This window comes from Panthera uncia, chromosome B1 (assembly GCF_023721935.1).
Source record: "Panthera uncia isolate 11264 chromosome B1, Puncia_PCG_1.0, whole genome shotgun sequence".
NCBI classification, from domain to species: domain Eukaryota; kingdom Metazoa; phylum Chordata; class Mammalia; order Carnivora; family Felidae; genus Panthera; species Panthera uncia.
This window is the reverse complement of record NC_064811.1, coordinates 118,294,839-118,307,638: the sequence shown is the minus strand read 5'-3', so window position 1 is coordinate 118,307,638 and position 12,800 is coordinate 118,294,839. Positions and strand designations below refer to the sequence as shown.

The window sequence follows — 12,800 nt, the reverse complement described above, 5'->3', positions numbered from 1 at the left end:
CATGTCTTCTATATATCTTCTATGCAGATACAGTGATTTCCGCTAGATAAAATTCAGTAGAATTTTGGTGATAAATAATAGTTAAGCTATTATTACTAGCCCCCTGAACCTGATGGGTGATAAATTGAAAGCATAATTAAACATTTAATAATGAATGTTTTTTCTAAATGTGTAGGAAATCACCTTTGAAGTAGCCTTTGGAAACATGAAATAGATATTTCAATCATGACTCCCCTGATTGAAGAGAAGTGTTGAATACCCATACTCTGTGTGTGTTAAATTGTTGCAGAATAAATAGAAAACACCTTCTACATTTTATGTTCTAGTTCATCGACAGGGTGAACCATACTTTAGGTGTCTTGGATTCAGCTCTTTAGTTTATAATTTGGATGCCCCATTCTTTGTCGTCCACAAATCTCAGATGAAGAGACTTGCTTTAGAGTAGTTAGAGCTCCCTATCCAAAATTGTTTTGGGAAAAAAAAAGATTTTAGAATCATTCTAGAGTCCCTAGATTGAGCAAGCTCCTTGCTTTGATTCTAATCTGGGACTATTTGGAAGCCTATAGGAGATAAAATGAAGTAGGAAACCCTGAAGGCATTAAAATTCTTTAAAAAGTAGCCAGATAATTGTTTTAAAGGGAATAGAGAGAGCTATAGTTCAGAAGCTTACTCTCATAGTACATCGCTTATTCATTCACTTTTGCACTTTGAAAGGTTCAGCCGCATTGTAATTAGTTATAAACCTGTGTTGTTTGAGCTACTAAGAGTGTAAGCTTCATAATATCATCTGTTAATTCTAATTCTTTGCATCTCTGGTGAGCACTCAATCACTGTTGAAACGCATGTGCCATGGGATCCTGTAACCTCTTACTATAGTCTTAGCTGCCTATTTTAGTAACATTCCTGAAGAGGATCGAATTAAATATGATACATTAACGATATCACAGTCTATTCCTGCTGCTGCTGTGGCTACTCTTACCACCGCTGCTGGTACTACCACTACAGTTACTACTACGACTATTCCTGCCACTGCTCTACTACTAGGACAAAGAGCAGGGCTGGCAGGAAAGAGTATTCATCTCATAGAAGGCATTGTGCTGAGCACTTGACATAAATCATGCCACAATTTAATCCTTACAAGAAAATTCTCAGTCTCCATTTTACAAAGTGTCATGAGGTTAAGTTCTTTGCCCAGGTCATGCAGCTAGCAGGTAGCTCAAAACTCCTGCTTTCATGCTTTTAACAACTATGGCATATATTGTTTTATTACTCAGTCCTGCGGTGAGGGGTGGGGGTGTGAAAAATCTACCCTCGGCTTCAAATAATTATCACATTATTTGGTTTAGTGCATTGAAAAAATGTAGACAGTAACACATAGGCTTTGCATTCCTAGAAATTCAGCTAGCTTAATTTGCTCAAGCAAAACATTTCTAAACAACTAGTATGTGAAGAAAAAGATGTCTGTAATTGTTATTGATAATCCACTTGGGGGAAAAAGAACCTGCAAACCTCTAGAAAAAGCTGAGTAGTGCCAATGAAAGCTCTTATTAAACTCTTTAATTAATAACTACCAGTACTGAATAACTGTGCAGAGTTAAGTCACATCATGATTTATGACAAGTTAGTATGTCATTTTCAAGTGGGAAAATGGTATAATGATTTTTTTAAAACTATCCCAGAATTGGAGCTGATGCAGCTTTTCACAAATCATAGATTATAATGCCATCCATATACGTATCTTCTTTATGATGAATGTTTAAAGTTTCTGTATTAAAATTTCAAATAATTGAGTCAATATGATTTCCACTGATTTTAAAGTCACCAAAAAGCATTTTATTTCATATGTTACTAAGAAATCTTAATACACCACTTAACAAGTAAAACACTTTTCTTTATGTACACATTTTTATTTTATTACATTATGACATTGGGTATGCATTTGTCACCAGAATTTTACTCTTTCAATTTTCTTAGAAACATACTTCAAAGGGTATACTTTATTATTTTTGTTTTTTGAGAAATACCTACCATGATCTAGTAACATAATTGGGTTTCATTTTCACCTAACACATTCATTATTTTAATTAGCATTTTGCTAAACTACTTTATAAAAATTTTCCTAATCCTCTTTTCTGACTTCTTTAGTAATAATATCATGACACTTAGAAAGAATTGGTTGAAAGAAATACACTATTTGTATCCTAATTAAAGATAAAAACAAATTTCAGAAAAAAACATGATGGAAGAATATGAAGCATTGCATTTCTGTTAGTCAGTTAGACCTAGAAAGAAGTTATAGCAAAATGGCATGCCTAGGAGGTGGCTTGCTACCTATTTTCAAAATAAGATTCAAGGGGAAAATATCATTATGTGTCACCCTGTTCCAATGGTATGATGGCACTATTTATTCTATGTCTTTTCTTGTCCAGGAAAAGAAATTAGAGAACCTTAAAGGATGGTGGTTATTAATTTTATTTTTGTCTTTAATTATTGTTAATCAGAAAATTCATTGAAGACATTAATGATGGCAAAAATCTTTAATAAAATTATCAGCATCATTAAATAGAGAAGTTTTTCAGTGACCAACAGACTTGAAGGAGCTAGAAACCTGGATTTCTCGTTTTGCCATTTTGTTACCTTAATGTTTATTTATTTTTGAGAGAGAAAGAGACAGAGTATGAGCTGGAGAAGGGCAGAGAGAGAAGGAGACACAGAATCCCAATCAGGCTCCAGGCTCTGAGCTGTCAGGACAGAGGCGGACACGGGGCTCAAACCCACAAACTGTGAAATCATGACCTGAGCTGAAGTCTGGCACTTAACTGACTGAGCCACCCATGCACCCCGCCATTTTGTTACCTTAGATAAGACTTTTCATCTTTCTGAGTCTCTGATTCTTTATTTGATTAAGTTATAGGTTGCACTAAATTATCTCTAACGTTAATTTCTGTTCTGCATGTACCTTAAATTTCTTCTGTTTACTGGAAGAGAACCTCCTTTACCTCGTCTCTTAGAAAGGAAAATGAAGGGCTTCTGGGTGGCTCAGTCGGTTAAGTGTCCGACTTTCGCTCAGGTCATGATCTCACAGTCTGTGGGTTCGAGCCCCACGTCTGGCTCTGTGCTGACAGCTCAGAGCCTAGAGCCTGCTTGGGATTCTGTGTCTCCCTCTCTCTCTGCCCCTCCCCCACTCACACTGTGTCTGTCTCTGTTTCTCAAAAATAAATAAACATTAAAAATAATTTTTTTAAAAAAAAGAAAAATTATGTTAGGGAGAAGGCACAGAATCAGATTTTGTGGCCAGTGGTCCAATCAGAGAGGAATATAAGGATGTTTATACTCTCTTCTATTTTATTCAGCTGTAATCTCTATAACAGATTTGCACAACATTCCATGCAGTTGGCATAGAGGAGCCATGGTTTCTGCTGTTGTGGGGGATGTGGTGTTGCCAACCAGGACACCAATCCATGATATTTGTGTCTACTCCTAAGAGCCGGGAGGAGGTGTTCCCTTCATGAGGTAGCTTTTGACAGTCCATATACTTACCTCTTAAGTTTGTGGTTAACTTTTTTTTAAATTAAAAATAATACCAACACTATTAACTTGTTTTGATGTTTTTTATGCAGATTTGTTTAATTAAGACCAATGAAGGTAAATAGCAATATTTGTGGTTTTCAGAAACAAACATGTTTGGGCATATTTTAAGGAGAGAGAAGATTCTTACCTTTCCGTTTCATTTATTTTTGGTTGCAGAACTTCAGATGGTGGCAAAGTTGTTGGCACCATAGAAGTCAGTGTCGTGAAGATGGGGGAGATTGAGGATGGGGAAGCCGACCACATCACGACAGATGTGCAGGGACAAAAGGTAGGGTCTCAGTCAGCATAATGCACAAATTAAATTAGAAATGATCAGTTTTGCCAGATGCCTGAATTATCAACACGTCTTTGAAGTGTGAAATCTCATTATTTAAAGGCAAAATGAGAAGTCAACTCTGGAATGGGAGTGCCAGAAGTATGTTTCATCCACTGAACCAAAGTGTCTGTTTGCATGGAACTATGCAAAGCCATGCGCTGTTCAGAAACACCTTCTTCTTCGCCCTGGCTCCTGTGTTGACACTGCCTCCTCTCAATTGGAACAAAAATATTGATCACTGTTGCATTCTGCCCTAATTAACCCTAAGCAAAATGCACAGAAGATTCTGGGAGGGCTATCGCCAAAAGTAACCACTTCTCTACTCTCAAAACCCTCTTTAGAAAGAGACGCAAGTTGAATTTAAATTTCATCTTTATGTGAAGGAGAGCAGATTTGATAATATTGTGCCTGATGAAATTGCAGAGAGAGAAGTAGAAATAGCATAAAATGGAAGGGGCAGCTTTGGAGGAGGGGCAATGCCAGCTAGAGGTGAAGCAGCTTCCTTGAAGCTGAGGATAAAGGTCCCCAGTGCATATCAATAGGTGTCCAGGATTTTTACTTTCTTTTATCTAAGAAAGAGAAATTTAATATAAGAATTAACTTAAATTCCTGTCTTAGGAATGCAATTGCCTACTTTATTGAGACACAGTGGATAGACTTACAAACTGCCTTTTTTTTTTCAGGAAAGACTTTGTATATACACTATAATTCCTACCTTTTCATAAATAAGCATTCTCTAATGATAAGACCTATAGTGACTTACTTTCTGGCTTAGTGTCCCTTATCTAGGGGCATATTTGATTTTGGGTGCTGAGGAAACATCTACATGGGAAATGGTGTTTATCTAATACAATGAATTATTAATTTTATGAAAGAAACCCAAGACTGCCCCTCAAAAGAATATTATTCTTGCCCTAGAATGAGCTTGGGTCTTACCTGCTCAGCAAGCCTTGTGCTTCTCTGTTCCCCTACTCTCCCTCAAAACATATCAAAAATCATGAAAATATTCCAAGGAGGCTCAAAGTTTGAAACCATTTGCCTGACAATGTGAGGGCTGTTGTGAGTTTTGCAGCAGATCCCCAATTATGGGGTCCCTTCATTCAATCCTTGTTTCCTTTAGAGTTCTATATAAAACTTGTGTTAGTCACCACCACATGAACGCTTGTATCAAGATTAAGGAGGAAAGATTTGGAGGCCAAGTGAGAGAATGAGAACAGAAAAAGGCAGATAATCGTGCCTCGTCCTGTGGCAGTATGCCAGGAGACCAGTAGCAGAAACACTTCCTGTTTCAAAGGAGTACGACTTTGCCTGCTCCAAGCTAATAATAGATTATTATTAGATTATTAGATTAATAGATTAATAGATTATTAGCTACCTCTCTAGTTTTCTCAAAGCTTGCCCACCCCCTGACTCCTTTCCTGGGTTGCTATTATGAGGTAGTACAAATTGAATCATACTCTTCTCATAAACGGAGAACTAGGTACCCAGGAATACACCTCCCCAAAGCCCCACATAATGTTTCTGACTTAGTAATGTGAACTTGAAAAGACTCAACTGCACTGTTCTGGAAATAGGAGGTGGCAGTGTCAGCACGCACCATGTACAAGTCGTAAGTTGACTAAAATGATAAATGTGCTAATCATTGTTGGCATTAGTTCTGTCCTGTCTGGGTTCTTAGTAAACATTGACCTTTCATGCATTTTTAATAAAGTTATTATAAATGTTGTTGGCAATCCTTCAGAATACTCATGGTTCAGTGAAAAACATGTAGTAATGTCCACTAGGTATGACATTTAGAAGAATTACGTGGAAATAACTTTATCTCAGTGGCTTACAAAGCATGATCTGAATTTTCTGGGATGTTTGTTAGAAATGCAAATGCAGGGACTCTTTTTGCAGATATGCTAAATCCAAATCTGTATGAAGTGTATTAACACAGTCCACGAATGGTGACTTAAGTCCTGAATGACTAAAACATGTGAAAAGACAAAGTAACTGAAATAAATGTTATCTCTAAAACAACATCCCCCTCCTTACTTTGTGTGAATGGTGGAGAATGAAGTAAAACTAGCAGGACCAGAATTTTGTGGGTGAGTGACACAGGTTATCTCTCATGTATATTGAAATAGATAAAAGATTAACACCTGTTTTATCAGCATGGGCTTCCATAATAAAATACTACACACTGAACAGTTTAAACAACAAAAATTTATTTTATCGCAGCTCTGGAGGCTAGGAAGTCCCAGGTCAATGTGCCAGATGACTTAGTTCTTGGTGAGAGCTCTCTTCCAGGCTTACAGACTTCTTGCTGTGTCCTCACATGGCCTTTCCTTGGCACATGTACACAGAGACAGTGAGCTCTGGTGTCTCATCTTATAAGGACACCAGCCCTATAGGATTAGAGCCCCCACCCTTATCATCTTACCTAACTTTAATTACCACTATAAAGGCCGTCTCCAAATACAGTCCCATTGGGTGTTGGGCTTCAACATAATGAATTTTGGGGAACAATCCAGTTCATAACAATATCCCTGACGTAAAACTACATTTGAATCTTTAATCTCATATAACCTCCAGAGCATGAAATACAGTATAAATGAAAATCCAGACTCTGTCTTCTGCCATTAACTTACTTGTTGCCTCAAATCATATTATTACTTTACAGTTCTCATTAAGCAAAGATCATTCAGAAGGGCATTCACCATATCACACTGGTTTCAAACTTTTATTTTTTATGTACATGCATAGTAGTAGAAGGCAAAGTGTTAAAATCTCATAGCTAAAGAAGGAAAATTTCACAAAAGAAGTAGTAACAACATTTTACAAAGCTCATATAGCAAGTGGAATATTGCATTAGGTATTCAAATTATTTTTTTTTTTAATTTTTGGCGTCATCTTTGACTCATTTCTTCCTCTCATACTCAAATCCTGTTAGTAAATTCTGTTGACTCTGACTTTTTTTTTAAGTTATGTTTTTACATTTATAAGTTTATTACCTTTTTTAAGGTTTATTTATTTTTGAGAGAGAGGGAAAGAGAGAGAGCATGAGCAGAGTAGCGGCCGAGAGAAAGGGAGAGAGAGAATCCCAAGCATGCTCCACACTGTCAGCACAGAGCCTGACATGGGGCTTGAATTCACGAACCATGAGATCATGACCTGAACTGAAACCAAGAGTCGGACACTTAACTGACTGAACCACCCAGTCGCTTTGACTTTGACTTTTAAATAAATCCAGAAACGAGTGACTTGTGAGTCCTTCACTCTTTCAACATTGTCTGTTACAGACATTTTTACAGTAGTCTCTTAACTGTCCCTTCTTCCTCCTCCCCGACACCCCCATCATCATAGTCTATTCTTAGCAGAACACTTATTAAAATGTAGTACAAAACATGTCATTCCTCCAATGGCTTCTCAACTCCCTGAAAGTGTAAACCTAAATCCTTTCAGTGTGTTGGCCCTCTCAGTGTGATGGTTCACCTCATCCTCTACTTCTCTTCCTTGCTTACTTTGATCCAGCCTCATTAGCTTCTTGGCTGTTCATTACATGTTCCAGGTAATGAAGGACCTTTCCAACTCAGGTCCTTCACCTTGGTTTTCAGTCTACCTTTGTAGTTTTTTTACCCAGGTAACTATATACTTCATTCCCTCATTTCCTTCTGTTTTTTTTTTTTCTTTTTTTTTCAAAATGTCACCTTCTCATTCTGCCTTCTCTGCCCTATATCCAAAATTTCCATCCCTACCTGAAACTTTCTATCTCCTTTGTCTGCATTATTTTTTGTCCCTTGTACTTACCACTGTCCAGTGTCATATATATTTTATTTGTCTCATCTATTGTATATTTCCCTCACTAGAATTAAACTTCATGAGAGAAAGGCTTTTGTCTATTGTGTTTTTTCCTTTACCCTAGTACCTAGAACAGAGCCTGGCACAGGGAAAGTGAGTGAATAAGTAAATGAAGTCATTTTTACCTTGAAGAAATAAAATCCAAAATTGTCTCCCTAGATGTGATAATATTTGTCTATATATAATGCTGTGTACAAACTGACCAGTCCATAAATAAAGACTGGAGTGAGAATGCAGTAAAGAGTGTAGAATTATGAAGGAAAGAGGAAGAAACTTTTCAAGAACAACCTTTGAATTAAATAGTCAAGGAAAAAATATGCTACTAGGGAAAGGAGAAGGAGGAACCAAAAGCATCAAATCAGGTAATAGATGAGAAAACCCCATGTAAGTAACAGCCAATAGGATCAAGTGAGACTTCCATAGCCCTCCTCTTTGCCCTGCCCACCCTCCCAGGGGCCTTGGCTTCTTGTCAGGACAGGATTGTTAACAGGCATCCTCCAGTGGGGCTTTGCCGGGGCTGAGATCACCTCCTGCCTTGTCTCCCCCTTTTGTGTAACATCTGTATTATATTTGAATGTGGCATACTACAAATGATCAAAGTAGTGGTGATTTCTACCAAAGGAGAGAAAAGCCTTACTTATTTATGACAGTGACAGAGATGATACAAGTGGAGTAATAATACATCTTCTTTTTACTACGAGCCTCGTCTGACTCATATTTTGGTGATTTGCTGCTCTCCTCAGGCTATTTCCCCCCCATATTTTGAAGTGGTGTTTTAACAAGATATTCATTAGCCACGGTCAGGGAAAGTGTAGACTCCTTGGATAGCTAAGGACCATCTCAAAAGGCTCCATCCCTTTATTTTTCCCAAATATACAATTGAGAATAATATAACTGACTTAACTTACCTTATAAGATATTTGCAGACATATAATAGTCATCGTTCATTTATCAAAAAATACTGCCTTCTATGTCCTAGGCATTCTACTAGGTTCTGGATATTCAGCAATGAGACAAATAGACACAGATGCTGCCTTCCAGGGAAGTGAACAATCACAAAATAAACAAGTCATATAGTGTTGATCAGATGGTACTATACGCTATAAAAAAATAAGGGTACAAGGACTAGGGAATGTTGGCTGTGGCCATTTTATTTTGGACGATCATGGATAATGTTCGTCTGGATATTGTTCGTCATGGATAATGACTCACTGTTAATATGATATCTGATCTGAAACATGCAGGAAATGAGGGAACAAGATGTGGGTATCTGAGAGGAACAAGAATTCTAGTTAGGGTGAACAGCAAGAGCAAAAGCCCTGAGGTGGCAGTGTGCCTGTGATATTAAAAGACCAGTGAGGAGGCCAGTGTGACTGGAATTGGGGGTTGAAGAGGAGAGTGATAGGAGTTGAGGATGAGGTCCACAGGCAGGGGAGACAGACTGTATGCTCCCTTATAGGCCATTAGACTCTGAACTAGATACAAATACAGTTGAGGATTTTTGAATATATGTACAAAATGTTATGATTGTTTGTGTCGAGTATGGCCTGAAAAGAAGGAAGGGCAGAAGGATGGAGCCTGTTGGTTGCAAAGATTCAAGGTACAAATGAAGATGGGTTGAATCAGGGTGGTATTGATAGAGAAAGTGAAATGTGGCCAGACTGTAGGTACAAAGGAAAGTCAAAAGAACAGAATTACCATTTTTAGTGATAAGGAAAAGTGAGAGGAGCAGGTGCAGGAGCACCAGAGATTTTGAGATGTTAACTTTGAAATTCCTCTTAGACATCCAAGTGTAAATATATGAAGGCAGTTGGAGGTTTGAGTCTAGAATTCTTGTGAGATATCCAAGCTAGAATTATTGTTTGCAAGTAATTATAGTATCTGAATGGTATTATACACTCTTAAAATTTGAATTTATGTGGATTTTATCTGTTGATATTTACTGTATTAGAGATTTTGCTGACTTATGTCTACATTTATCATATTAGAAATTCAAACAAGAAATGTTTAAAACAGAAGAGTACACAAGCCCACATACCATTAGCTGTCAAATGATTATGTAATAGGTCCTCTAGAAAATTCCACTATATGCTTATAAGAGAAAGAGAGAGGTAGACAAATAGTGTTTTAGTGTTATAATGAAAATGACTTTGTCTTCACCCTGTGCTAGATGCTGCAGAGGATGCAAAGACCAAGTTATCAGGCACTCCAGGAGATTCCAGACCAAACTTGGACAACCATGATTTAAGGAATAAACAAACTAACAAATGTGAAAGTGCTTAGCCAAGAGTCTGGTCTTTGCGTCTTTCATGATCATTGTCCTTACAGTTTGGTTAACTTTCTAGCCCAATGCATGGCAAATTGGTTTGTTAGTTGATATTCAAAATCATTAAGCTCCAAGAATTTTATATATCTTATGTTTCTTCTTCTTGGCTATACTTACCAGTAGATGACATTTTTAAAAGCACTCATCAAAATCACTAGGCTTATGGTGCTATGGTGGTACAAAAGGCATGTGGTGTTTGTTATTCCTGCTCAGAATCACAAATATGAAGTCATTACATTGAGAGCACCTACCGTGTAAGTGCATAACACTGCAAATATCCATCATAATGATAGCAATAAACAGTATACATAGCTGGAGCCTTCTTAAGCACAGAGTCCACATCATTTTAATCTTTGCATTCTCTGTAATACCTAGCACAGTGGAAAAATGATTCTAGGGTCAGCTGTAAAATACTAAATAAAATGGCCTGGGGAAATAAGAAATGTGGTTCTTGGCTTCAAAAACTCACAACTTAAATAATGGCACAGATAGTACACTCAGGAAACAATTGAAGAAAATAATTACTGAGTCCGAATATAAAAATATTTATCAATTTAGTAAATACTTGTTGGATATTTCCTGTTATGTTCCCAGGATTTAAATTTTGAGAGCATTCTGAATAGTAAAGCTTTAAAATACAATAAAAGTTGCAAAATAAGAATGTTATGAGGTTAAAATTATCCTAAGTACCTGCCTTCCAGTGTAGATGGAAGATGCAGATGTATGAAAGTTATATGTCTGTATCCATTTGGTAAAATAATATAGGCCTTCTGTTAGGAAACAGAAAGTTGGTTTTGATTATGAAGAGGCACAGCTCTCTCCATGTAGAGAAGCAGCTTCTCAAGATAATAGCCTGATCCTTATGAATTATGGACTTCTTTACTAAAAGAGTTTAATCCAAACCATTCCTATAAATTATATTGTAGATGATAATCCTTTTTTGGAAAGCTATTCCAAAATAGCTATTACCTAGTTATTATGTGGAAGGATATCATGGACAAATCATGAAAGAATTTGAATACGAGTATGAGATATTGGATTTGATTGGATAGTAAATAACCATTATACATTTTCAAGCAGAGCACTGGTATGATGAATATAATGTTTATGAAAGATTATTTTAACAGCCCTATATAGGCTGCAAAGAGTAGAAGAAATATTGGAAGTAAGAGAAATAAAGAATTTTAAGTATGTTCAAGCATCATTGCACATTGCTCTAGTGATTTGGGAAGTGCATTTCCTAAATAGCTATGGATTAAAAGAAAGGATCACCTTTGAGTTCTGGTTTGGTCAGGAAAATGATTTAGAGAACATCAAATTTTAAGAGCTGTTTGCAGTTATTCATTCTTTCAGTAAACTAGCCCTCAATAGAAGCACCAAAGAAATTATGAGATCACATTTTTCCCCATCAAGACATTTCCTGATTCTGTGATGAATGTTATGATGGGGGAATAAGTAGTGGATTATACAAATATAGACATAACATTTAAATAAATCTTTTAAGTTATTTGTCTTTCTTCTAGAAATGTTTGACAGACATATACGTTCCATCATTAGCAGTGACCTCAGTGGCCATGATTCTCCAAGAGGACCAGTGCCTGGAGAAGGAATGGTGGAGGGAAACAGACAGGAAATAGCCCAAGCAATTTTGATACACCCTCCTAGGTTCTCTTGAGCCCTTGGAGTCTCTTGAGCAAAGCCTGCTTCCCTCAGAACTCACCAAAGAAGTTTCTGGTTTCTGAGTTTTCCTTTGTTTTTATTTGCATTTGTTTGTTTCTGTGTGATATATTTGCTCTAAAAATTCACTTTCCTCTTTCCTCAAACTACCACCCCCCTTTTTTTTTGGCTAGCGATAGAAGGGAACTCATTTGAAGAAACAGATGCCAGCGATGCTGGTGTCAGTCTGTGTGACAATAGGTCTCTTATCAACATCATGGGGCCAGAAGAGTTGCTTCCTCTGCTAATTCCAGTTTCATAGAAAGTTGAAGGGGGGTCCCCTCACTTAATACTACATTGTCTGGGATATCGTTGCCCATGCATGCTTCACTCACGGCAACGTGCTCTTCTGTGTTTCTTCTCTGTCCAGAGCAGTGTTGGTTCTGTAAAAGCTCAGGAGCTTAACCTACTAATCATAGATTAATAGACCCATGATCTCTGGATCAGCTTATTTACAAATTACTTGTTTATAAATCAGCAACATATAAATCAGAGATCAATTTATTTATGATTTTTCCTCATACTTTATGAACAAGTGTTTACATTGTTTTGCCAGAGATGAAAATCTCCTTTCGCCTTATGTCACTTGATGCTTCATCATATTTTATCTTTTATTTAAAGCTGTCCTTATTTAAAGCTGTCCTTTCAAATCTAGAAAATAATTTGCTTTTTATTGATCGAAAACTATCCCAGGTGACAGAAATATGAAACCATTCTGGTTGTCAAATGTGATTTGCTGTACTTGAAGCAGATTTCTGGCATGTTGGGGACAATCCTTTTCCACTTTTTACTTCTTTCCTAAGTAGTTTCCAATAGAACCAAGATGTAGCCTATAATTATGTGATTCAATCATATTATATATACATGTAAATAGGCACAAGTTAAACAGGCCTTATAGTAAAGATAAAGCTGAATATAGTTTTACAAAAGTGTCTTGTTCAAAACTTTTTGAAACCATGTGCATAGCCTCATGTTTGCAAACAAAATGGAAGCATTTCATTTCTTGAT

General features: G+C 36.8%; 1 protein-coding gene across 9 annotated transcripts in view; it reads left to right on the top strand.

Moving 5' to 3' along the window:
- INPP4B (inositol polyphosphate-4-phosphatase type II B) overlaps positions 1 to 12,800 on the top strand; it is a 755,730-nt gene that overhangs the window by 536,584 nt on the left and 206,346 nt on the right. For all 9 annotated transcript variants that reach the window (XM_049632225.1, XM_049632223.1, XM_049632226.1 and 6 more), the window contains one exon: positions 3,748 to 3,859. In XM_049632225.1, coding sequence (XP_049488182.1) covers positions 3,748 to 3,859 — 112 coding nt within the window. The remainder of the gene's footprint in view (positions 1 to 3,747; positions 3,860 to 12,800) is intronic.